The sequence below is a fragment of the Anarhichas minor genome, unplaced genomic scaffold (genome assembly GCF_050575085.1).
Source record: "Anarhichas minor isolate MPS153535 unplaced genomic scaffold, ASM5057508v1 ptg000042l, whole genome shotgun sequence".
Lineage (NCBI taxonomy): Eukaryota > Metazoa > Chordata > Actinopteri > Perciformes > Anarhichadidae > Anarhichas > Anarhichas minor.
This window is the reverse complement of record NW_027466488.1, coordinates 374,351-402,009: the sequence shown is the minus strand read 5'-3', so window position 1 is coordinate 402,009 and position 27,659 is coordinate 374,351. Positions and strand designations below refer to the sequence as shown.

Sequence of the window (27,659 nt, the reverse complement as noted above, 5' to 3'; positions counted from 1 at the left end):
ATTTGTCGACCTTGAATAATATTGCAAATAATGCAATTTAAAATGAAAGGTTTTGCATCCTGTAATTCCATGCAACACATTTGTATATTTTAAATTAACATTGTTTGATTCTGATCCCTCAACTTGTGTCATGTTGTGGTATTCTGCTCTGACCTTGTGGTTGTTCTTTATTTAGAGGGACAGCCTCCGGACACCAGACAGGCGCTGACTGGACTCTTCATAGAAAAACCCCAGAGTGGGGAGGTCACTGTAGGTGAGTGGCTTCAAGTACAGGAAGTACGTGTGTTACATTATGTTGAATAAACTGTCTTAACAAGGTTTAATATGAGTATTTATTTACACTTTTATTATCACATTGTTTCAGTTCAAACTCTGAGCTCGGCAAGATATTGTGAAATGTGAAAAGAAGGAAAGTTGATGGAAATAAAATTAAAGTTATATACATGTTAATGGTGCTTTTAATTCAAAACTAATCCCTAACTCCCAAATTGTTGATTATTTTAAATTTTTTTTTTTATTTGCCAAACTTATATGTACATCCTAGATCCAAGTGAGAGACTATATGGGTATTTATGTGCATAGAGATAACATGACATGCTGCATTGAATATAGGAATCTGAAGGATAATGTGGTAAGCCACATGGTAAATTCATCTTTTGTGCAGGTGAAAACATTACGTTTGTGGCTAAAGTGAATGCTGAGTCGTTGCTGAAGAAACCCAACATCAAATGGTTCAAAGGGAAGTGGATGGACCTCGCCAGCAAGTCTGGAAAACACCTGCAGCTTAAGGAGACGTATGACCGCAGCAGTAAGGTACTGTAGACTAATGCTGCAGACACCAAAACAAAAACAGAGACATCGTATTTTGAGATCTTGAGACACACAATATATGTCCTATTTTCTTACTTTGTTTCAAGAGCAAACAAGCAACTTCCCATTATACGTATGTATTTCGACAACATCATTAGTCAAAAAAACTGCAATATGTAGAATTTTTTCTTTCAGGCAACAAAGGTGTTTTGCAAGTATTGCCCTTCTCACCCTTAGTTTTGCAAGCTCTTGCCTCAGTCCCTCATCCTTATGACATGATGGATCGCAGGCACGCTACCTCAGATGCTATGTTATGGGGAAACTGAAAGACATGTTAACCCAACAGATTTTGTTTAAGAATTTCAGAACAAGACGCCAAAACAAACTTTTACACTCTATAAAGATGCCAAATCTGAAACTCACTAATGTTACACACATGAAGCATACGGACAACAAGGTTTTGAACCGAAGATGTTACTCCTGTCGTGTAATCCTTCTCACGTCTCTCCTCGTGCGTGTGGTTGCAGGTCTATACGTTTGAGATGCAAGTCATCGAGGCCAAGCCAAACTTTGCTGGAGCTTACAGATGTGAGGTTTCATCCAGGGACAAGTTTGACAGCTGCAATTTTGACTTGACTGTACATGGTGAGTGAGCCTGTTGTTTGTTTCTGACACTCATCAGAATTGTTTCAAATATAATTTCAGTCAATAAAATGATTCTCTTGAATTTCAGAGGCTTGTGCTGCTGAAAGTTTCGACATAAGAGCAGCTTTTAGGCGCACGTAAGTTTTTTAAGTCTTTGTAAAAAGGATGTTTGGTCACATTGAAATCGATTATATGCTGATTGATTAGTTTACTTTTTCCTTTATTAGTTTCACATTAAGGTTTTGGCCGCTGGTCCCCAGACAAGTTTCATTAATAGTGTCATATAGCTTCTTTCTTGAGCTTACAAGTCTTAAGCAAAACGTTGTACCTTAGGTACTGAAAAACTTGATCAGTTACAAACAAAAGTCATTTTAACTAATCATTTTATACGTGTTGATTCATGCCCTCAGTGAAATGATGTACCTAAAATAAATGCTATTCTGCCTTATAGTTATTGTGTTTAAAAACTAAAAACAAACAGCTCATATTTAGTCATATTTGAAGTGTTAAGATCAAAACAGTTTTTTTATGATAAAAAGCTTTATATAACAAACTCTGATGAATTAGACCATATTCTGCTCCAGTGCTCAACTAATACCTGCCAATCTGAAGTTGATTTAATATGAAGTTTCTTTTTCAAATGAGATAGAGATCATGTGATAAAAAACAAACCAAAATCATGTACAGTAAAACATAGCAGCAACATTATCCATATTCTGCTATTTAATACTGTAAGAGATTAATACAATTGGCAACTTCAGTTCAGTGACCCTCGGTAGAATATTACCATGTTTTGTGTAACAAGTGACTGTGTAAATGCTAACCTATTAGGAACGAAGCCGGTAAAAAGAGAAGTGGACCACAATCAAGGTAGTAAAGGGGGTTTGTTGCAACAATGGTGGCTCGTATTCAAACTCTGAGGATTCTGGTTGTTGAAGCAGAGAGAAACCAGGACCAGGATAAGAGGCTCTGTCTCTCTCCTGTGGACTGTTTCTTCTCTGAATCAAGTCAAACAGAACCAGTGTTGTGGATGGTGCAGCCTCCAATCTGCTGAATTTTGAGAGATGGACCACAGAACGAAGACCAGAGAGACCTGAGAGGACCGAAATTAAAATAAATCTTTGATGTAGGCGCTAACTAGCTGTCATTGTGTTAACCTTTGACTCAGGCAGATTTTGATACGTTGAGATTTGGTTATTAAGCCACTGAGTATCAAGCACTGGTTGCAGCCATCAGCTCTCTCTGATCTACTCCTGGGCCTCGATCAAAACAGCAGAGCCAGCTGCACAAACAGCTTCCCGGCAGAGTGAGCTTTGACGGTGGTTTGATCGTACTGAAAGGGCAGGATGTGCTAAGACACACAGGCTTTTCAGTAAATGAGCTCTTCCACAGGGTTGCCACATAGAGGAAGTGCAGCTATGCTGTGTTGTAACTTCACCACATAAACCAGAGACTCAGCTTCTAATCCTGCTGTCGGAGAGACAGGAGACAAGCACACAGTCAAATATCTGCCCTTGTCTTTACCTTTCATCCCACTGATTAGAGTCGAGCAGATCCTATGGAGGCTGTTGTTGTCTTTAACCTTGAGTGTTTTGTGACGTTCTTGCGTGGATGGATGCTGCTGCTCATGGCTTAACGGAATAATTGGACATTTTGGGAAATATGAATTTGCTCGCTAACATTTTCTTTCTGAGAGTTAAGAAGAGAAAATTGAGACCACTGTCAAATGTGTGTGTGTTAAGTTTGAAGCTTGAGCCAGGAGGTGATTCATTTAACGTAGCAGGACTGGAGGCAGGGGTGAACAACTAGCCTAGTTAACGGGTAACCCACGGTAAGGTAATGGTTGCAAAGGTGCAGAGCACATAACCACAACATCCCCCTTCCATCATACCCCTTTCTCTCTCTTCCCCCTTGTTTCCTGTCTGCCTCTTCACTGTAAACTCTCCAATAAGGACAAAATTGCAAATACAACTAGCTTAATGGCCAACGGAAATCACATTTAGTCACCCTTAAGTCAAAAATAATGTATTTCTGAATTGATAGTACTTTTGTTTTATTATTATTAGAAGGAAGAAGAAAATGATCTTTGCGGGAAATATCATAAATGCTCCTTTTCCACTCAGCAGCTGGAGGGGTGTGTTGGTGACATTTAAACAGACCGGCTGTTCTCATACCCTGTTCGTAGCTATACCTATAAGAAAATGCACTATATGTAACCATGTAACCCACTTAAAGGAACAGCACTTTGGGAAATACACTATTTATTTATTACACTCTTATGTTTGTGTGTCAGCTATAGAACCAGAGCTGAGAGAGTATTAGATACACATAAAGACTGGAAGAGGGTGAAACAGCCAGCTTGGCTCTCACCAAAGTTAAAATATCTGCTACCAGGACATTATAACTCATTTGTCAAATCCATTCAAAAATGTTCTGGTTTTATGGGGAGCCCCAACAACAGCCTAGCACGTTACACCATGTAGCAAACTCCTTTTAAACAGACATCTCATTCTATTTTTTACATTTTTGTTACGATACAATGGGTTCATTAGTGAGCTTTAGAGGTACTGGCCTATTTTTTTCCAACTGAACTTAAATTGCATGATACATCATATCTGCTCTGTAAATGTCTCCCATCGAGAAAAAAATAATTACATTTATATTTTTCATGTTTTTCACAGTTAACGTCAGTTTGTAGGCTAAATAGCAGCAATAGCGTGATGTCTTACAAATGTTATTTTGTTGTTTTTGTGTGAATTTTCCTATAAATGTCCAAAAATATGAGTGATCAGTGTGCTTGTGAAAGCTCCTGCTGTGTTTAGGTAACAAAACTACTTGGGTAGGTTTCGGAAAATAAGAACGGAAGTGGCGTTGCTAAAGTGTGAAAATGACGTGACAAATAAGTCAACGTTGACTTCTGGTTCTGCATAAGACACAAACCATCTCTTTGGTGAAAGTCTGGTGTTTCTAGACCAACAGATCTTTGTGACTTTGTAGACTTTGTATGTCACCCGTCGTGACTCACCATAAGTAATCCAAATGTGGAATACCTATGAGTTGATTAAACATGGCAACACTTGTCTCTCCAGCAAAACGTCTGCCTGTATATGCACTTGTTTTATCCATCAATGCACTGATCTCCTTTTCAGTTTACAGAATGACCAATCCAAATTGTCTTTTTTAACCCAAGCTTAATTTTATTATTTGGATATTTGCATTGTACAGTATCATTCTGCATTGTTTTTACATATTGGAGCATGAGTTAACAGGAAATGATTCATATTGTATAAAAGTCTAGAAACGTGGATTTGTTTTATACTGTGCTGTTGATGCTTTGCTGCTGTTGGCTGATATTTCTGCAGTAGTAAAGATGGAAAGGAAGACTTAGGAGAGCTGGACTTCAGGACCTTATTAAAAAAGAGGTAAGCAGTTACAAAATAGTGTCAGCAATTTGCATACTTTCAGAATAAGGTAACAGTAGATACTCAGCTTTTTATAATCTTTTTCTGTCTCATTCTTTCTCATTCGTCCTGCATCTTCAGAGAGTAAGCTACTTCGGCATTTGCACTAAAAGCTGGAATGATAGCCTGATAACTTAACTGCATGCAAAAACGCCCGAGGACAATGATACATTAGCGTGATTTGATGTGTCCATTGTCTCAGGAATTTAACTTGAAAAGGAGGTTTTGCACTTTGCAAAAGCTTCTTCAAATAATTTAAATTATCTGCCAGTGAAAATACAATTAAATACACATGCAGCAATAACAGTCCTGATTTTCCACTTCCACTATCTAGTCACCCTATCTTATCTCACTTTCACTATCACACTTATAGATTCTTTTTCTTTTCGTTTCTACCACAACAACTCACACAGCAACACTTCTCTTTACGTTACATGTTGGTTTTCTCTGACATTATGAACATTCTTTGCAGTCTTCACTCAGAAACACAAGTCACTTTCACAACACTCAGTCAAAAATCTCGAAACACTCATTGTCCTTTGTGCACAAAAAATTTGGACACCATATCCAACCCCAAACACAGAATTACATTAGTTAGTCCTTATTTATTCATGCGTGCTTACCTGCAGTTTAACAACTCCTATGATATTTAACTACTGTTAAATGCATGTTTCTAATATGCGGATATGTTACTGTTGATATGCTGTGTTTTAACGTGTCTGGTTTGTTTTGCCATATTTGACTCTTGGGTTGTTCCTTTGAATGAGCAGCAGTTTCTTAAAATCCTCAAATCGGTAAGAAACTGCTGCGTATCGTAGGAAAATGTTGTTTTGCATACATTCAGCTGTCAGTTATCTAAAGTTATGTATTAATTTACTAATTTGTTACACTATGTTGTACCCTAAGTGTTGATTAAATAGCATAAGCCAATAATAGTTTGCTAACCATATTTGTAATCTTTGTTATTGAGGTGCAACAAGGTGCTCACAATAGTTGTAAACAGCATTTTACTCACTTGGGCAATCGGGACAAAAGCCAGCAACTTGCAGCAAGTCAAATATCAGCAACAAATATGCAACAGGAAAATATTTACATAAATTAAAGACAGACAGCTTGAACACAAGAAAAGAAGCTGCAGGCACACGGCTGCTCACGAAGGCTGCCGGGTGATTGGCTGAGCTAGAAAAGTTGCTGAGGGCATCTAGTGGACAGGTGAGGTAAAGACATGCAGACTAATGAGAGGTAGAGAGAGGAAGGAGGAAGGGGAGGACAGCGCAGATTGTGTTCCTACTTCCATTAGTTCTTCTTTCACCTTTTTTCTGTCCATATTTTAGACTAAATTGAGATTTTACTTGCTTGTAAAATTCAAATACCTCATCGTTTTAGCAAGTATATCACAAATATTACCAGTACAACTCCCATGAAGGAAGAAGGTAGGCAGCTTTCAGCTGGGCCATACAGAAATCATGAATAGAAAATTTGGTTGAATGAATTAACAAGAGGGCTTTGAATATGCATTGATCATATCATTAATCCAAGCACACTGTATAATTGCTTGGATTTGATACTAGTTTTTTTTTATTTTGTGTGTAGCAATTTTTTGGCAATGCAAGAATTCATCATTTTTAAATAGAAAACACTTCTTATCTTTATTACACCATTTTATATGCAATAAGGAAGTAAACAATGTATGAAGTTGACTAAAATGATTCATTAATAGTTAAAAGTGAATTAATCCTGAATAAAGTAAGTTATCGTAGTAATCTATTTCTGAGGTATTACCATCATGTCAGTAGTACTGTGCTTCTGTTATTGCCTACTTCCTTCACAATATTAATTTTAAACTCTGTGTTTTGAACATCCTCCTCTGGTTGGTGTATTAGAGCCGTGCAGATGAACGCAGAGCTGGACACGGATGTCTGGAACGTTCTTAGCCATGCTCCTTCTTCAGAATATGAGAAGATTGCTTTTCAGCACGGCATTACCGACCTGAGAGGCATGCTCAAGAGGCTGAAGAAGATGAAGAAAGAAGAGAAGAAAAGTGAAGGTTTGTGCAGACGTCTTAGGTTGTACTTGGTCTAATTCCGACCCAATGTAAAGTTAGAACCTAATTCTAACTTTGTAATTGTATGTTTACTTTCTCTGAAACTTAGCTTTCCTCAAAAAGTTGGATCCAGCTTACCAAGTGTCAAAGGGACATAAAATGAAACTGGCCATTGAGGTGGCCAATGCAGATGCTGAGGTGAAATGGCTTAAGAACGGACAAGAAATTCAACCATCAGCAAGGTTAGAATTTAGAGAGGAGACCTAAACTAGTCACCTAAACTCAATAAAACATCATGACACATTCAAATAATACAGTAGCAATCCTAAATTATGTTGGTGAACATAACATTTCTTTCAATTAAATTCTCTCTGTATCTCCTTTGCTTCTGCTTTCATCAATATATGGATAAACTCGTCCTTCATTACATCCATAGCAAGTAAGTGTCAAAGGGCAATAAAAAATGTGTTAATATTCTTTTTGGATTTTACAAAACAACTGCATATGAGCTCTTTCCCCAACTAGTTTGCCATTTCATCAACTTCAAGTTTTCAAGTTATAACTCTCAACCAAAGTACAATGTTTAAAAGTCTCCCTGGTCTTTATGAAGGTACATCTTTGAGAGTGTTGGCAACATGCGCTACCTCACCATCAACCACTGCTCCTTGGCAGATGATGCCGCATATTGCTGTGTGGCGGGAGAGGAGAAATGCACCACTGAGCTCTTTGTTAAAGGTATTCAAGATTTAGAGGAAATTTACAACATAATGAGTACAGAAGATGTTCGAGATTTTCAGTTCAACCTCTCATTCTTCTCTGATTCCTGCAGAGCCTCCCATTGTGATTGTGAAGAATCTGGAGGATCAGATGGTCATGAAGGGTGAGAGGGTGGAGCTAGAGTGTGAAGTCTCGGAGGAAGGAGCCAATGTTAAATGGTTAGATATTCTTCTTTACACACACAAATCTGAGTCACGTGTTCATGCTGTTGGATCATAAATCCTAAAGGTAAACCTGTTGCTGCTGACAGGCAAAACAAACATAGCTAAAGCTAAAACATCCGTGAGTCATGGTTTGATGGATAAACGGATGTTGCCAGATTACTAAATCAAAACAAGTAGAATGTCTTTGAATCAAAGCAACATTTCAGTGTGACACAGTGTTCTTTCTATGATATGTTGGCTGAGCTCCAAGGTCCATGTATACTTTTCTGAGCTTTTGGCCCAAATCTCATTCAGAAAATGAATCTAACTTAGTTACACCTTACAACACCTAACACCTAAATGTGGACCGAAAAACAAGTGGCCATTTATTGTATGGGCAAGAGATGAGATGTGGTTGAAAGCGTCAAAATGAAAGGTTGAGTGTTGAACCATCTGTTAAAGGTACGTTTTGTTACGATACTTTTCATCATGACTAATAATCACGATATTTTTTGTTGCTGTGAATTTCTGTGCAGGGAAAAAGACGGTGTGGAATTGACGAGAGACGAGTCTTTCAAGTATCGCTTCAAGAAAGACGGCTGCAAACATGTCCTGATCATTAATGAGGCCACGAAAGAAGACTGCGGCCACTACAAGGTTAAAACGAACGGTGGCGAGTCTATGGCTGAACTCATGGTGCAGGGTGAGTGTCAGTCATGTGAGCGGTGTACAGTATGAGTCACTTTTGTCAGTGATGAATGCTCCAAGTCTACATTCTCATACCCTACCAACAGTCACGCCACTCCCGGCATGCTGTCTATCTTTGGGGTATAGTGACTCTTGCCATTTGCCCGCATTATTCTGCCAAGGTTACTGCCAAGAAGTCCACACGCAAGCTAAAGTTAGAAGACGTCAAACATATTTCACCTGAAGGGCACGAGTTTGCACAAGTTAGCCCGTTTCTCTCTCTGGTCTTTGTTTTTTTTTTGTGTTGTTGTTTGATTGTGTTGATTTAATGTCCCACTTTTTCAAAAGGCAAAATAGCTTTATAACCATGTGGAATCAGGCAAAATAAAGCCTCGCATTTCGATAGTTTATAGCAAAAAGACATCCAAAACTATGGTGATCTTTGAAATGCAACACTTTTAAAATTTCTCAATATCACCGTGGGAATTTTTCATTGTCTTTATTGTATATAAAATATAAGTTATGCTTTTAAAGTATGTTTTGTTGCTAGATGATAGAATTGCCTCTAGTACCAAGTCACAACAGCCCGGTGATGCTGATGAAAGATCTGCACTGGGCCCCTCTGATATTTGTAAGTCTGATTCTGAGTCAGATTTTGATGTTTTTTGATGTTTTTTTATTTATTATTTTAAATATGATGACTTTTAGTGTATTTAAGACATGGCATGTTTTGCACACGAAGGTTACAGGTGGATAAATATGCTTAATTTCAATCCACAGGTGATCTAAAAATGATGGATGCGGACGGTTCAAACTCATCCGTACACGGACGTAGGCAAAATATAAACCCTAGCTAGTTTCACCCTCTTTTTTTATTTAACCACCCGGTAACCATTTCATCTTAGTACCATTAGCTCACAGAGCAGAACTATTCATGAACCCCCCCCAAAAAAATATTCATGTGTGATATATGTGTGTGTGTGTGTGTGTGGGCGTATGTGCGCGCCCAACACCTCAGTCCTTGGCAGAACTCCCATCACAGTACTATAACCACCTTATTTGCAGTTCCTGGCAGCGAGCTGACGAGGAACTCCTTTATAACGTTTACAAGGAGCGTGGTGTGACGAAATAGAGATAAATTGTTATCTCGCACAGATAACAATTTCTTAGGGATACCCTTAATAACTCCCATGTACATTATTTCTCGTGGTTTACAGTAATAGCCTGAAGCTCCTTCATCTGGTCTTCATATCCTCCCACTTCATTGTCTGTCCTCAATCCAATTAACTAGTCTCCTTGTGCCTGTTGCTAAGATACAACACACAAAGGCTGCACACATAATGAACACCCTACGCTCGAAGATATTATTACTATATTATCCTCACATAGAATAGCTGCATCTCATTTTTTTACTATAATATCATCATGCATCATCATCTTATTGCATCTTATTTCACCGTCTCGTACAGTAGCACTTCCTCTGAAGTCTGAAAGCCTCAATAGTTTACATGATCTGAACTCTGAGCTCTTGTTTTCTCTGATTGGGTAGAAAAAGACCTGGAGGTCTACCAGAGCATCGCAGACCTCACAGTGAAGGCAGAGGATCAGGCGGTGTTTAAGTGTGAGGTGTCGGATGAGAATGTGAGAGGAACCTGGTACAAGAATGGTGCCGAAGTCAAGCCGGATGCCAGAGTAAATATCACACATGTTGGCAGGTGAGGACACGTGCGTTAAATATGCTGTAGGCTACATATCCCATGACAACATGAACTGAAATGAACATTTTTACCATTTTAGGATCCACAAACTGACCATAGATGAGGTCAAACCAGAGGATGAGGGAGACTACACTTTTGTGCCAGATGGCCATGCTTTCAACCTTTCTGCTAAACTCAATTTCCTGGGTAATATTGATGCTTTTTGCTTTTATCATTTTAACATTATTCGTAGTTTCACAAGCTAAATTTGACTTAAAACGATTTCTAACACCCTTTTTTTTCCTCTGTGTCCTAGAGGTGAAGATTGATTACGTGCCACGCCAAGGTACCACAAACTTATTCTCTTGTAGGAAGCCAGATGAAACGCAAGGGTCTGTTCATTTTAACCATTACTCTCTTCCTCTACAAGATCCTCCGAAGATCCACCTGGACTGTATGGGTCGCACCACTGAGTCAACCATCGTGGTGGTGGCTGGCAACAAGCTGCGTTTGGATGTCCCCATCACTGGAGACCCTGCTCCCACAGTGATCTGGACCAAAGGAGGGAAGGTAAAATAGACTTGTCTTATTAATCAGCAACACACCGATCGTCTGACATCTAATGTCGGTCCAGAGCACAGTGGGTATCATCTGAAATCTGAGGCTTGCTGTGAAAGCAAAGCCTAATTCACATTCAAAATTAAACTTTGAAGCTGTACTAACGCTGCAATATAAAATTCAAAAACAATTTCGGCATATTTAAACAACATGTAGTGCAGTTTTAATAGGAGATTACTCTCTTTTTACTACTATTTGGAGGCGCACAGGTTAGCTCTAGATTAGCGATGCACCAATCTTACTTTTTCCGTCCCGATATCCAGGCTTTAGGTATCGGCTGATGTGGAAGAGATTGGGATCATTCTTTTATGTAAAAGGCAACATCAGGCTTGACTTGAACATTACTTTCATAACTTTGTAAAAAAAAAAAAAATCTAACAAATAAGGTATTCACTGATTTATTCTTTATTATTTATAAATTGTACACCAGCAAGTGGGTAAAGAATCTTCATAATTAACAGGAATTGCAATTTGACTGTAAACCTTTTAATTGCAGAAGAAAATTGTTAAAAAAACATTTTACTTCAAATAGGAAGTAAAATGCCAGTACATGATGTAGTATAGTACATAACATAGAATTGAATTGAATCGGCACCATTGTCGTAGATACCCGATCCAGCTATTTGAGTCAGCATTGGCCTGAATTCTGATATCACTCTCATATCACTCGTCAAGACTCACTGATACTGTGATAACTAATGCATTCCTCCCTGCTAATAAATGTGTCTGGAGTACTGAGATGTTTTAACCAAGCTGAAGTAGTGCAAAGCTAATAACAGCTTAATTCAACGATGCCACCCTGCTGGCGGTTTCTTTGAGTTGAGGAGAAAGAGAGGTGTTCACGCCCTCTCTGTTCTCTTCGACTTTTACCGCTTTGCTCTGCTCAAATGTAGGCTAGTTCTGTAAAACCTGATGGAGAAGAGAAAGAAGGGCCGGCATCCTCTTGGACCTTGACGGATGGGGAAGTAAGCATGCATGTCCCGTATGAGTATATACAGTTGTGTGAAAAAGTGTTTGCCCCTTTCCTGATTTCTTATTTTTTTGCATGTTTGTCACACTTAAATGTTTCAGATCATCAAACAAATTTAAATATTAGACAAAGATAACACAAGTAAACAGCTTTCCAAAGATGTGATAAACCACAGTTAATTTATGTTTTAACAGGGGGGGGCAATCACTTTTTCACACAGGGCCATGTAGGTTTGGATTTGTTTTTTCCCCTTAATAATAAAAACCTTCATTTAAAAACTGCATTTTGTGTTTACTTGTGTTATCTTTGTCTAATATTTAAATTTGTTTGATGATCTGAAACATTTAATAAGTGTGACAAACATGCAAAAAAATAAGAAATCAGGAAGGGAGCAAACACTTTTTCACACAACTATAACTGTTTGTGGTAGATTGAAATCCAAGTTAGTCAACAGTATCTCTAACCCATGTGTGTCTTTGGACAATAAGCTTACAACCTCTTTGTCTCTAAAGAAAACAATAGGCTCACCTGTAGTGTATTGGATGTACAAATACAGCCAGTAGAGAAGTTGCAGTCTATGTGCATTTCACTCTATGTAAACTTGCAAATGTGTTACCATTACCAGTTGAAGACAACAAAGAATTGATCCTGCAGCTACTTGACTCATCAGGTTGTGTGTTATATTGATTTACTGCTTTACAACCCTGAAGAAAGAACAAGCTGCAGCAGTAACAATCACAGTAAGATACAGACAAATACATGAAAAACAACTTCTCTAGTGGCTATCGGTGTACATATGTGTTTCACTTTTATGTCTCCCCTTTACATAGCATTAAGAGCATGGTAAAAAATACTGCATGTGGTCAGAATCCGTCCACATCAATAAGGTAAGAGCATGTCCTGAATCTCCCTAAAGACACTGGGCAGTAAGTATGTTTTTGTATGGCAACTTTATAAAAGGACTCTGTGAAATAATCCTTGGATTAATCCTTGGATTAAAAATGATAAATATTCTGAAGTTGTGCAAAATTACTTTACATTTTGGGATGGTAAAATCAAATAAAAGACACTTCTGTAGCCAAGAAAAGAGCTTTGAGTGAACAATATTTAGTTCAAACTACAAGAAATCAGTACATGGACACAACTGCCCTTTTAAACAACTCATTAGACTTTCATTTCAGAAGCTGGTCCTGCATTTGCATGGTGACGTCTGGAGTTGTGTGTTCATATCATATTGTTGGCTTTTAAAAGCATGATTTGCCCAAATACTTCAATGAACTTTGAGATGGAAAGTGTTGTGTTTATTACCTCTCCAAATTCTGACATGATGTTTATGTAATACATGGATTGTACCATGCAGCATCTTTACCTACCTCTGGTTCTCATCGTGCGCTGAAGGTTGTCACAGAGGGAGACAGTCGGGTCCATGTTGAAACCACCAAGGGACACTGTATCTTCACCATCGAGGGGGCTGAGAGGCAGGACGAGGGGATCTATTCTGTTGTGGTTCGAAACCCCGCTGGGGAGGACACTGCAGATATCAATGTGAAAGTTGTCGGTAAGAGCGACATTCATTTGTCAAAAAAAAAGTTGGATTTTTATTGTCATCACAGTGTAGACAAATACACTCTAAATCTGTTTGGAAAATCAGTGCATCACCTGTATGTGTAAATATACGGGTTTTTTTTATTTCTGAACACGAGTCATGTTTCCCCCAGATGTTCCAGATCCTCCCCAGGCTCCCAGAATCCTCAGTGTGGGAGAGGACTCCTGTGTGGTCCAGTGGGATCCCCCTCTGTTTGATGGTGGACAGCCAGTTATTGGTAAAACATATCAAAATGCTTCATTATGTGGAAGTCTTCTCCTCCTTTATTGTTCTGACTAGCCCAGTCGATGACAACATTTATTTCTAAGGCTACGTGATGGAGAGAAAGAAGAAGAAGAGCTACAGGTGGATGAGACTGAACTTTGACCCTTATTGTGAAACAACCTATGAAGCCAAGCGGATGATTGAAGGAATGGAGTACGAGATGCGAATATATGCTGTCAACGGCATCGGCATGTCTCGTCACAGTCCAGCTTCACAGCCTTTTGTGCCAGTCGGTGAGTCTTCACCAACAGGTTTATACCAGCTCCTGTCCCACTTTGTGCATTCAATGAATCATTTTCAGACATTTGTTATTGTTAAAACTCTTCTATGACAGAGATCATGCATTTGTAGATCAAATGAAAACAAAAAAAAAGGTACATTTTGTTACACTCGCCACACTACAGTAACACGAGGACGATGACTGATCTGAATGAGTGACGGCAGAGGGCGATGAAGATGACATGTCAGTCTTTTGATGAGTCCGGGGTTGTTTCATGCCTGGTTTGCTCAGACTAAGGTTTCACTCTGGTCACGGGGCCTGGTTGATTTGTGGTCAAGACAGGACGGGGTCATGTTTGTTGTAATCCGAGAAGCCTGTGGATTGTCTGTGTAACAAAAATATATGTTGCACATAGGATCACATGCGACTCACAGGTCCTTTCTGAGTAATGTCACTCATGACGGTGTGTATGTCTGTTACATCACCACATGGACAAGATGATGAGGAAATATTACACCCAGGTCTTACAATGTCGCTTGTTTAATAAGGGTTTCTGTGGCTCAGATGGGCAGGGTTGATGATTTGATCCTTGGCTCCTCCTGTCCGCATGTCGAGGTGTCCTTGAGCTAGATACTGAACCTCTATTGTTTCTGATGATTAAAAGAGCAGCAATTTACGCACCATTGCACTCATACAGCATTACATTGTTGGACTCTCAAATCAACAGTTTTTAAAAAGGATCGATCATAACTAGAGATATTGTCTTTTTTTATTTTATGCATTCTTCTTTGTGGTCAAAACCTGCCACCTACATTTAAAAAAACTTGATTGTCTACAGTTTGGTCGGAGATTCAGTTGTGTTCTGGTAGTAGCAGCTCATGTAGCAGATGAAGAGCGGGCTCCAGAGGTCTGATAAGTTACATTTCTTGCATACATGGGTGAATGAACCTTTCCTCTCTGCCATAGCATTCACAGTATTACATCCATGTAAAGGCTGAACCGCACTGAATAGTTATAGCATTACCCAAATCACATGACCATTTGCTAATTAGTTTTCTGAAATGTGATCAAATTCTCAATGAAATCAAAGCACACCCGCAGAGTCTTGATGAAGCAGATGAACTGAGTTTTTAAATGTTAAACTCCTAATAGATAATTCCTCAAGATATTTGATACATTTTAATTGTTGCTTGTTTAGCCATGAATATTTATTGTTTGAGAGAGTTACTTAAGATTTGAAGCCAAGTTTTCAAGGGCTTTAGGTCCTTTTCAATGAAGAGTTTATGTTTTTGTAGGCTATTGATCACATACTCAGGCTCTACTGTACATCTGTGACTTTCTTGTTTAGGATTCTCTCATGTATATTCCTCGTGTAAATTCAAAGACAGTATGCTATGCAGCAGGCAACAGTAACATACAACAACGTGGACATTCTTCGTGTTGCGACTGAACATACAAACATGAGGGGAACAAAGTAGGACATAAGAGTCAGACTGCCATATTGTTTCACTTCCTTGCATATCAATTGCAATGTACTACCTTACTATCCTGACAGTATCCTGTAAGGCAGAGGCTCAGGTTTGGATTGTCTTGATTTGTTGATTTAAGAGGGAACATCATTGTATCCAGATGGCCACTTGTCTGTAAGACAGCCGATTAGGAAACTATCCATGGCATTCCTCTCTATAAATAATGGCCTGGCAGCGAGCGTCTCTGCTTGGACCAGCTGCTTAACACAGAGGGCTTCACGCTACTGTAGAGGCTGCTGCATTGTTGTCACTACAGCGAAGAGAACGAGAGCCAGTACGCGCGTGAGAGAGAGAGAATGAGAACATAGGTTGGAGCAAGGCATCTGGCAGACGAGGCGGACACGCACAATCATCAGCTTGAATCAGCTGCAGGACTGCTAAACACTGAGAAAGGATGACAAAACCTAAACTTCCAAAGACAGCTGAGAAGAAGCCAGTGGCAGAAGAGAAACCTGAAGAAGAAGAAATAGATGCTCCAGTGGCGGCACCAGCAGAGGTGGAAGACATAAAGCCTGAGACAGAGAATCCTCCACCTGCTGTGGTGGAACAGGAACCAGAAGCCAGCAGCGAACCACCACCAGCAGCCTCCCCTGCAGAGGCAGACCCTAGTAGGGAAGATGGAGCTCCAGCTGACAATGAGACACCACCAGCAGAGGGTGTAACCCCAGCAGAGGTCATCCCTGTGGAGCCCGTTCCTGCTGCTGAACCAGAGCCGGAACCTGTTGGTAGTAGGCATTATTCACTTTAAGATGGTGCATTTCATGCAGGTTTTTAGAATTAGAAATGAAACTTAATTTTGTTTGTATGTGTGTGACAGTAATGGAAAATTTGGCGGCATATTCCAGCAGCTCATTTCTTTCATTGGAGTACATGTTTGATAGTGTTAAACACCGTTTTAGATATCATGCTGGTGATGATTTGCTTTTAAAACACATCGGAATGAGATTCTTACTCTGCACGCTGCACCTTTTGTCCAGACGACCCTGAGCTACTTTTGAAACAATCCCCGCTGCTGTGACTTTCTACACACAAGGAAGCCCTTGACCTCTGACATGTGCTCCCATCATTCGCTTGTACTGAATACTTAGCCTCTGCCATTTGACATGGAGTCCTGGCCTTAGTGATGACAAGACCGCAACTGAAATTCATTATCTTTCAGTCAGATCACAAGTTGTCAACAAGTTGTTGCAACAACATGGAAATATATGGTTGACTAAAAATGACCTCGGAAAGATAAAAAGATGTTCCAGTCTGTTGTTATTTGGAGTATTCTTTACTCGTAGTGTTTGTTACTTACCCCAAATCATCATACTTCCAATATTAGTAGCTGATATTGCATATTTGGGATGTCTTGGCAGTGAATCTTTAGGCAAAAGTGTGTGAATCGTTGGTGGAGGTCACTGCTCCAGATGCTAAAGTAGCCATTTAATTGACTGTGTTTGACATGATGAATCAGTAGTAATATTTTCAGTGTTTCATCAGGCTTTATTCTGTGAAATTTAAAACAACTAGATTCATTTCTCTTCAGTCTCACACAAAAAATAAATGGGCATTTAGTATTCTATGATCATTATTCATCTCTATGAGCAGACAAAAATATGCTTGTAAATGAGCGATTAGACCCTAAATCTCAATGCTATACACTGTAAAAATGAATATTGCTTTGTCATTTTCTTTATTTCTTGAAAACAGAGCCTTTTAGTCTCTGCAGCTAAAACTTGTTATGTCTCTGGCTGTTTGCTTTTGGCACTTCTGTGGTGAAAGCAATGCGTGGGACGTAGCTGATAAACCAAAGTCTTTTAATGCAAATTTCAATCATGTCATTTCATCCCTGCGGGACAGAAAGCACAGCAGGCACTGAGACTTCAGACCTGCTGTGAACTCCAGGTCAGTCAGACAGCTCATCTTTCCTGCGATGGCGTACACAAGCTTACAGGCTAATAGACTGTTTTGATAACTGATAACACAACCACAAATATCTGATACTGAAATTGATATTGTTTTTGCTGTTATATGAATTTGGATCATGGCCAGGATCATGGTCTGTTGTTAGATTACATATGTACTCATGGACTTCACTCTAAGTAATTAAATACATCCATCTATTTTCTTTCGTTTATCTGTGGCCAGGTCGCGATGGTAGCAAATTAAATGTTAAGTGGAACTAGTTTCGCACACAACCAGGCACCACAGGTTCACATTTCTAATGCATAACATATACAGTAGCTATGCCAATGATTTTCTTAACCATATATGACAAACAGCTACAATATCTCACAACCATACTTGTAATTATTGCAAACTTAAGATTATATAGACAGAAACAGTCAACACCAGCCCCATATAACCACATACACAAACTAATTCCCCTTTAATTGGCTCAAAGATCAAACAAATCAACTAACTTGCTGCCTTGGTAGCATTCTGTTACCCATAGGTAAGTAAAAGTTCAATTGAATGTGGGGAGCCACCAAAAATGTATGTTCATTCCTCATTCTACCTTAACCCCATACTGTTCATATGGAATGCCTTCACAGTATGGTCCGGGTCAATTTTGACCCAGACCAAGAATTCCCTCATGTGTCTATACCAAATTTTAAACTACAGATCTATTTAGAATGTCTAAATAGCCTATGTCTCATTAATAAATGTATGATTAATCCTTAATATATGTTTCTGAGAGCAGGGAGAGTGTATTTTTTAAGTTTTACAACATTCGTTTTTGGACAAAAACATCTACTATTACACATTATCATGTCCTGTTTTACATAAGACATACAAATATAAAAGCCATAATGATTTAAATATATTTTATTGAATTTGAAAATGGCATGAACATTCTGGAACTGTATGGATTTATAATATAAGCATGTAATCACTATCAAATCACTATCAACCTCCTCATCTTGGAGGAACATATCGAGGGCCTGTTGAACATTAAATCTTGCTGCCATGATGTCAGTCACTGAAATGGCAGCTCAGGTACCTTTTATAATGTTATGAACCCACTGTCCCATAAAAAATACACACAGACGTGGCCTGTACAGTTATAAGATTCCCTAAAAACACCATTTTCCTTGATTTGACCCACACTGGTAGGTCTAAAATCCATCTCAATAGATACGGGTCAAATTTGACCCGAAACAGCCTCAGTGTACAAAAACTTGTAGCACCTGTTCAAAAGTATAACATTTTAAAATACTTTTATTTTTGTGTATTTTGGGTCACTTTAGGAAAAGTCATCAAATTTCAGGCTAAAAGAATGACGTTTAGGGTATTTTTACTGCTGTCAAATGTCAAAACGGGTCAAATTTGACCCTAACAGTATGTAAGGGTTAAAACAACTTGATGCAGTTTTTTTAATTCGCTAATTCCTGATCAGGTTCATCCACTTGTTTAGTAATTAATTCTGTATTTATTTCTTTAATGCTCTAACTGACTAACAGAGCCATTTATCTGCCCTCTACCTCACTCTCAGCCCCCACAAGTGAGCCCATCGGACTCAGCCTTGACGACGTCAGTGACACTTCCATCTCGCTGAAGTGGCGGCCGCCTGAGAGGATTGGCTCAGCTGAACTCGAGGGTTATGGAGTTGAGTACTGCAAGGAGGGAAGTAAGTGCTGGACACAACCACCTGCATGCTTTTGATAAGGAGCGTTTTGTTAATAGCACATATCAACAGAGTTTATATACATCAATCAGTTAATCACAGTGAAGGGCAGCAACTGTGATCTCCAAACGTCCAAACAGCCCACACAGGACTTTTAGATTACCACAAACTGTCGTCAGTTAGGAGAAGAATGACAAAATCTCTGACAGAAGGCACCCTGCTAGCCAAATGGTTATGGTTTATATCATACAATTGCAACAAACCCTGTTGCATATGTCATTCTTCTCTCTCACACGTTGTGTCATGCCTGCCTCTATACTATCAGCTATCCAACTAAGGAAATGCACCCAGAAAGAAATATTTAAAATAAATAAAAGAATCTGCGACAGCAGTTCATCGTAGTGTATGGCCAAATATCCATTTACCTATCATACAATTGGCCAATTTGAGTTATTTTCTTGCTGCAAAAAGTAACATATAAACAAGTCAGTTTAGATGTATGCATGAACCCCTTTTCTTGTAATTCTTTGCTTAAGGGATGCCTCTTGGCTGTCAGCTTGATGAATATATGATGAAATTAATCTTGGTAATGACTGGAATTACGTTACTTGCTGTCATGAACTGTTTTTTCCCCCCTTGTTGTGTGTTTCCTGGTCGCAGCGGATGAATGGATACCAGCCATGCAGGGTCTGACTGACCGGACATCAATGGTCATCAAACATCTCACCACCGGAGACAAGCTGCAGTTCCGTGTGCGGGCCTACAACATGGCGGGACCCAGTGCTCCCACCACTCTGGCTCAAGCTGTCACCATCAGAGAGATAATGCGTGAGTATTTATAGATTTGATGACTTTTGTCGACTCTCTGCTCCTTTAGTTTCAACCAATACATCTCATATAACTGACTGTCCTTCAGTTTAAATTCACCCTTGAGTCTTGAGTTTCCTCCATTTTTCATTTCCCGTCATTCTTCTTGTGTTTTTTTCTTTCACAGAACGCCCTAAAGTTTGGCTCCCTAGAAATCTCCGCCAGACTCTCGTCAAGATAGTTGGAGAAACTGTCAACCTTGTGATTAAATTCCAGGTGCAGTATACAGTGTACCTTCTTAAATCTTCATTCATACACCAAATTAACCATTAACTAAAAAAAAAAATCATAATTCATCATGATGAAACAATCGGGATCATAGCAAACGTTTTTCATTAATATATTAACTGAAATGATGTTGATACACATAATGTTTGATGTGTGTATTTCATTTGGCTTTGTATGTATATGTGCTACCAAGAAGATGTCATGTTGGATTTTTGATGTTTGTCTTCAAAATCATCAAAAGAGGACAGTAGGATTGTCTTTGTAATGTTATGGTGTATAACGCTGTTGAAGAGAGATGCAGCATGAGACTGATTACACATCATAAAACATCATAAAAAATGGGTGTACCTGTAGCAGTTGTTGATTTGGATAAAATCTTTAAATCTAATTTTATTTTTCTTGACCAACTGGCTGACAAGTGTCTACACTCTCATTTAATGTATTGTCATATCTGTATCTACACAAAAAATCAAAAAGGCCCCTTCAGTGTTGTTAGATGCTTACCAGAAGTGAGGTAAAACATGTAGGCTATAGTTTGTTCTGAAGGTGACAGAGAAAAGGTCATGTTTTTTACCTGGCATGCTAACATGCTAACATAGTCCTGCTTGCTTTCATATTAACATGAATCTCTTAATAATTAAGTATTTGGCCAGGGAAAATCCTGACCTGTTGGTGGCACAATATGGAAATGTTTCTACGACAATGACCTTTAGAAATCACCCTCTGAAATCTTCTGTAATTTGTGACCTGACACATAGCATGTTGAAGTGAAACCCTTCCATTGTCTTTTCTGGTCGTGCAGGGTAAGCCCAGGCCGAAGGTCACATGGAGCAAAGACGGGGAGCCTCTGAGCCCCAAATTGGCTAGTGTGAGGAACAGCGATACGGATACAATTTTCTTCATTCGCAAGACGGAGAAAAAACACTCAGGGAAGTATGATGTCCAGGTGCAGATTGAGAATATGGAAGACACAGCAAGTATCGAACTGCAGGTTGTTGGTAAGCAGGACTGAACACAGAGCTGGTGGAGGGTATATTAACTAGAGTAGTATTATTAGGAATGAATACAATGTCTGTTGTGGGCAGTTACTCACAATTCATATTTCTCCTCTGTAGATCTCCCAGGGCCCCCTGACGCACTGAAGATCATGGATGTCTGGGGCTTTAATGTGGCACTCGAGTGGAAGCCGCCGAGGGACAACGGTAACAGTGAAATAACTGGTTACAACATTCAGAAAGCTGAGAAGAAGACCATGGTGAGACTCTACATGCTGAGGTGCTGGCAGCAGAGCCTACTTTATATTACATTTGAATGAAACTGAATACAAGCTTCTGATGTTGATTGTAACCAGTCAAATTATTTTACAACTATTAGCCAGAAGAAACCCTCAAGAAGTCCAACATGCAATGTACCAGTTTTAGTGCAGTGAAGCCACATTTGCTCTTTCTATTGACATGAATGAGTGTGCATGTACGTGTGAGGAGGAATGCTTCATGGACACAGGGGGATATTTTAGCCTCCCTCGTGACACATGAACTGTAATCAGCAAATACTGAGCATCTGTGGGCCAGGAGTGTTGCATTATGGGCTGGCAAGACCTCCATCTGGCACCGTCCTCCACCTCGAGCTGCCAGGAACGATGTCGGCCAGGAATGTCCTAATCTTATCCTCTTAGCCTTGACCTGGTCCGGATTGTCCGTACCGTGACGCAGGGCCCTTGTTCTCCTGCCTGGCTCGGCTGATGGTTCATGTTTCACTGCAGTCATTATTAGATCAAATTAACGACAGTTGTATCTCTTTATAGTATGCTTGGAGATGCCGATTATCATGCTATTAATAACAATGAACTGTGTACCTGTTAGATTAAATTCAAATCAAATTAAATCTGCCCATATCCTATTTCATTCTTGTACCTAAATACATACATATAAACTCTGCACAATTACACAGCTCCTTTAGTTTCAGGTAGATTATAAAGGTATTTTCAAATCTATTTTTAGCTAATATTATTGGTCACAGTAAACAACTGGATTCAGTTTAGACTACTTACATTTGTGTTGTAAAGGGCTGCAAACGCATCAATCCAAAATCACCCATTAGTGTTTACTTGGGTTGAGATCTGGTGACTGTGAAGGCAAAACCATATGATCATACAAATCAACAGAAACACTATACTGAATTGGAAAATACTGATTCTGAACCATGTTTTTGTGATTCATGTGAAGGAGTGGTTTACAGTCTATGAGCAGTACAGGCGAACCCACTGCGTCGCATCTGACCTCATCATGGGGAATGAGTATGTCTTCCGAGTCTTTGCCATCAACCTGGTGGGCCTCAGCCTAGAGCCCTGCACCACAACAGACAGCGCTTACATCCAGAAAACAGGTGGGCTGTTGCTGCACATAAATAACTGCTACAAAGCAGTTATGGTTCCGTTTGAATGTCACGAAGAGAACAATACCCAATTACCCAATTGGCTGTCTGTCTCTCTTCCCAGGTATCGAGTACAAGCCGCCCACCTACAAGGATCATGACTTCTCACAGGCTCCCAAGTTCACACATCCGTTGGTGAACCGTTCTATCATAGCAGGTTACAGCACGACCCTCAGCTGCTCAGTCAGAGGCATGCCAAAGGTCAGTAGGGTCATCACATGTTATGCAAAAGATGCTTGTGACCGAATTCAATCAGATTTAATCACACCCAGAAAAAGACACCCTGTCATCTTTTATTGTAACAAAAAAAGTAAGACAATTTAAATTAAATTCTGACAAAACAATTCCTACTTGAGGTCCACTTTCTAGCTTTTTCCAAAGCTTTCAACCCGAACACTGTAGATGTTAGCAGTTCATTTAGAGCACTTTTAGGAAAAGCTAAATGAAAATATTTAAGCATGAAAGTTCACTCCTGACTTAGAAAATAGCAAAACAATCCAAACTTAAGTTCCAGTCACCTGCTTTTTCTGGAGTTTTTAACAATACAGTTCAGAGTCAAGAATGAACTTTCATGCCTAAATGTTTTTATCATTCACAAATACGGAATAACTGAGTAAAATACAACAGGAATAAAAGCAAGGGAAAATTACTCCCAAACCAACAGAAACTTACCCATAATCCTCTGACACTAACACTTGAGCAGTATTGCAGATTGTGAAAAGTATTACTTTAATACTTTGTCCTACCTTATTAGCCCAAAGTGACCTGGTACAAAAACAAGATGGACATCTCAAATGAGGCCAAGTTCCGGATGCTCAGTAAACAAGGTGTTCTGACACTGGAGATCCGTAAGCCCTGCTCTTTTGATGGAGGAGTGTATATGTGCAAAGCAGTCAACGTCAACGGAGAAGACATAGTGGAGTGTAAAGTGGAGGTCCGCCGTAAGTATCCTATACAAAGACAGCAACGCATGTGTCCTCTTTTTCTTGACTGACTTGACATTCCATCCCATCTCTCGTCCTTTCCCCTATCTTTTTGTTAAAAAACAAACAAAACATGTTTATAACTAATAAAAATGATCAACAGGTTATAATTGTTCCTGTAGTAGATTCTCTAAAACTGATTCAATATATGATTTTCTGGAGTCCTAGAAAGAACTATATATTTATGATTATAGGAAAAATAGAAATGTCCCCCAAATAATTGCAGAATTTACAGCAAACCCAAATAAATTGAAAAAAAACCTTAAAATATTCCCTTATACAGCCAAAAATTAGCGAGCGAAAGATACATTTAAATGTCTATATTCTAGTCCATCAATTACGACGCAGTATGAGGGCAACTAAAATAATCAGAATTTTTGAGAAATAAGTGATAATAATACGTCATATTTTAAGAAAATAGAATAGCTTGTTTCAAGTCATATATGGATGTTTAAACATTTTCTACAGTTATTTTGACTCTTTAAATAGTTTGGACTGCAGTGTGGCATCTTCCTTTGACCAGTGTCTCTGTATCGCTTTGTGTGCGTCCCACTGAAAACCTTGGACAAGCAGCTGTGAGCTGCTACTTATTAGAGGTGGTTAAGTTAATATTTGTGTGGACAATAAGATACACAATCGTGAGATTTATGCCTGATCAAAAGTGTTTTCAGTTTGTTTTCCACTTCTGATAAGAAGCAGCACGCAGCCACTTCCCTAAACCTTTCTTATACAGAGATTCCTTAACGGGGTGCTGTGTCTGTCAAATGGTCTGAAGGGGATACAGAGCCATAAAGTAATGCACAGCAGACTATAGAGTGGGTCGATTTTTATGATGTATTACTGCATTCAATTACGACATATTTCCGATAATATTACAACTTCTTTCTCAAAATATTATTCTTCACAGAGAACGCAGATAAGTGGTATGTAGTTTGAATGAGCTAAAAGTTTTTGATTCAAGAAGAAATCTTTCTGAAAAACAAATGAGCCATTAAGGTGCAGGGGGTAGTATATGAATTTAAATAAATTTCTATGGTATAGTATGCCATAAAAAAGTCATACTGGCTAATGGCTTTAAAAAAATCCATAGTATTGTATACTTTAAAAATATCACAAAGGAGTAGGATGTATGCCAAAGTCAGAGTAGTGTATGCCATAACAATATCATTGTAAAGTGTGCTATAAAAAATCTCAGCATAGTATGTCATAAAAATGTCACAGTATACTATTCCTTACAAAATTATAGTATTGTATGCCCTAAAAAGCGATAGTGTACTATGCCATAAACATGCTGTAGTATAGTATGCTATGACAATTTCATGAAAATGTTTTCCATTAAAAAAGTAATTTGGCATATTTTGGCATAATAAAGTCATGTGATATCATGTGATTAAATACGTCTTAATATTTAGATTCTTTTTTACACAAAATCATTTTCAAAATCCCAAAATAATGATTTGTAGCTTGTATTTGTTTTAAAAAATGTTGCTACCAATTTCACTTTGTGCCATTAACTTATGAAGGCACATGTATCTTGACTTCTGTTGTGTTCCTGGCCTACAGCTCAAATTGCGAAAGAAGAAACGAAATAAAGAGGTTCGGGCTGCTGACTGAAGAGATTCTATATTTGTCTCCCGCATGTTGACTTTTGTGTCACGAGAAACTCTTCACCTGCACTACAAACTGAAATCATCTTGCATATCACCATACTTGCTGTTGTGTTAGTATCATGTGTAATTCTGGATTACTTAAGTAAATGGACATAATAGTCAGAGAAGGTGGAAATATTTATGAAATTAATTTATAATTTCCCATCTTGCGTGTCATTTATTTCAGCTGCTCTAAAGAAATGTATTGCAGTGTTTGGATTTGTTTGTGTGCTTGGAAAGGTCAATATAAATGCAATAAAAACACAAGTGAGTGATTTCATTCCGTCATACTTTCAAGTAGTGGAATTATTCTACGGTGTAGTAAGTAATGGTGTACAAGTGGAGACCAGTTCTGGAAATTGCCATCATGATAGCTGTAGCAGCCACGATGTAGTAAAACAAAAAGTCATAGCAATAAAATGCAATAAATCAGTCAACTTATTGTATGCCATAAAAAAGTCAAAGTATAGTATGTCATGACAAAAGTTATAGTATTGTACGCCATAAAAAGTCATAATATAGTGTGCAAAAGAAGTCATAGAAAATTCATAATAAAGTAGGCCGTATAAACAAACATTTTATAGCACATAGTAATAATAGTCACAGAAAAAAGTCAAAGTATAGTATGACGAAAGAAGTCCTATAAGAGTCTGAGTATACTGTGTCGAAATAAGTTAAAGTATAGTATGCCATAAAATGTCATAAAATCATAGTATCGTATGTACAAAAAGTCACACAATGTCATATTACAGTATGTCGACATAAGTCATAACAATTATAGTATAGCATGACGCGAAAACACAGAAAAGGTTATGTTGAAAAAAGTCATGGAAAAGTCACAGTATACAATATCTAAAAAAGTCATAGTATCGTATGTCGAAAAGTAACAAAAAAGTAATATCTTAGCATTTCAGTTACAGTAATGCATGTCGCAAAAACACATAAGCAAAAAATTCATAGCATAGAATGTCCAAAAAAAGTCATTAAAAAGTCATCAAAAGGCATAATATACTATGTGGAAAAGAGTCATCGTATAGTACGTTGAAAAAAAAGTAAATATAAAGTCACACTATAGAATGTCAAAAAAGTGATAAAAACATCATAGCATAGTATGTTGTCATGAAAAAAGTATAGCATGCCGAAAAAAAAGTAATCAAAATATAGCATATCGAAAAAAGTCATAGCATAGTATGTTAAACAAAGTCAATGAAAAAGCATGGTATAGCATGTTGCAAAAAGACATTAACACGTCAAACTTTAGTATGTTGAAAAAATGTATTATACAGTATGTCATGAAAATTCATTAAAAAGTCATATTATAGTATGTTAGATGTGAAAAAAGTCAGAAGGTTTAGAATAGTATGTTGTAAAACATCGAAGCGTTACTGACTTTACAGAGCTGTCCGCCTTTGCCCGTTATGAACATTGTCGTCACTACCGCATGGCATTGTGGGATATTTATGCCATTGTAGTTTCCAGTTTGTGTACTGTAATATTTCACCAGAAATAGTATGCAATCCACTCACTATTGGTTTCATACTACGGTTTTGGACTTATTGAAAAATCTTTTCTACAGATTTAGCATACTAAATAGCATTTTAATATGGAATTTCGTACAAAAGGAACAGTATAATACGGCATAAAAATACTGGCTTACAGTGTGTTGTAAAAAAATAATAGTATGTATACCATAACAAACCATAGTAGGCCTATAGTATGTCCTAAAAAAAGTCACAGTTCAATATGCCATAAAAGTCAGTATAGTATGCCCTATAAAGTCATGTCATGTAATTTCATAGTATACTACATCATAAAAATGTCATAAGTGAGTGATTTCATTCAGTCATATTATGAAGTTGGGGCATTAGTGTATTAAGTAATGGTGTACTAGTGGAAACCAGGTCCCAAAATTGCCATCATGGTAACTGTGGCAGCCATGGTAGTCAGCAATGTGCCACAGAGGGGTGTGTGTGTGTGAAGGTCTGGAATAGCTATGAAGTCCTTTTTACGACTGAGGACGTGTAAATGAAGACGAACACATGTTGGTGTTGGACGAGCGGGAGCTGCTGTGACATCACTCGACAGATATTCCTTTGATGCCCTCAATGTAAATATTTCCTGTGATTTCTCAACGTACAGCTGCAAAAGATCCAGTGAGCCTTTGTACATGTCACCAGGCCACTATGAACATACATGACGAACGCCTTACAGGGCCTCCACTTTTTGCCAGGTGTTTTGACGTGGGGTTTCACCAAAATCCACAAATTACAAGTGAAAAACCTACACGGTCCAAAGCTAAACAGGACTTCTCAAATTGCACGTCTGTTTTTTGATACAATCCCTGAGGTTATTTTTCACTTACCACCAGGTTACCGTCTTGCATGGGCAATTTCAGCTGAAAACACTTCAGCAAGTCTA

The 27,659-nt window shown here is 38.4% G+C and overlaps 1 protein-coding gene across 1 annotated transcript in view; it reads left to right on the top strand.

The window, feature by feature from the left end:
- mybpc3 (myosin binding protein C3) overlaps positions 1 to 25,516 on the top strand; it is a 32,844-nt gene extending 7,328 nt beyond the window's left edge. The window contains exons 4-31 of the mRNA XM_076109746.1: positions 176 to 253; positions 665 to 813; positions 1,338 to 1,455; positions 1,544 to 1,592; positions 4,818 to 4,877; positions 6,800 to 6,963; positions 7,070 to 7,202; positions 7,397 to 7,399; positions 7,571 to 7,695; positions 7,790 to 7,895; positions 8,417 to 8,583; positions 10,117 to 10,282; positions 10,365 to 10,471; positions 10,581 to 10,610; positions 10,695 to 10,834; positions 11,776 to 11,847; positions 13,251 to 13,410; positions 13,571 to 13,675; positions 13,767 to 13,955; positions 18,950 to 19,084; positions 19,742 to 19,909; positions 20,076 to 20,164; positions 20,979 to 21,174; positions 21,292 to 21,431; positions 22,402 to 22,561; positions 22,674 to 22,810; positions 23,364 to 23,550; positions 25,156 to 25,516. Coding sequence (XP_075965861.1) covers positions 176 to 253; positions 665 to 813; positions 1,338 to 1,455; positions 1,544 to 1,592; positions 4,818 to 4,877; positions 6,800 to 6,963; positions 7,070 to 7,202; positions 7,397 to 7,399; positions 7,571 to 7,695; positions 7,790 to 7,895; positions 8,417 to 8,583; positions 10,117 to 10,282; positions 10,365 to 10,471; positions 10,581 to 10,610; positions 10,695 to 10,834; positions 11,776 to 11,847; positions 13,251 to 13,410; positions 13,571 to 13,675; positions 13,767 to 13,955; positions 18,950 to 19,084; positions 19,742 to 19,909; positions 20,076 to 20,164; positions 20,979 to 21,174; positions 21,292 to 21,431; positions 22,402 to 22,561; positions 22,674 to 22,810; positions 23,364 to 23,550; positions 25,156 to 25,184 — 3,362 coding nt within the window. The 3' untranslated portion in view covers positions 25,185 to 25,516. The remainder of the gene's footprint in view (positions 1 to 175; positions 254 to 664; positions 814 to 1,337; positions 1,456 to 1,543; positions 1,593 to 4,817; positions 4,878 to 6,799; positions 6,964 to 7,069; positions 7,203 to 7,396; positions 7,400 to 7,570; positions 7,696 to 7,789; positions 7,896 to 8,416; positions 8,584 to 10,116; positions 10,283 to 10,364; positions 10,472 to 10,580; positions 10,611 to 10,694; positions 10,835 to 11,775; positions 11,848 to 13,250; positions 13,411 to 13,570; positions 13,676 to 13,766; positions 13,956 to 18,949; positions 19,085 to 19,741; positions 19,910 to 20,075; positions 20,165 to 20,978; positions 21,175 to 21,291; positions 21,432 to 22,401; positions 22,562 to 22,673; positions 22,811 to 23,363; positions 23,551 to 25,155) is intronic.
- Positions 25,517 to 27,659: the final 2,143 nt, after the last annotated feature.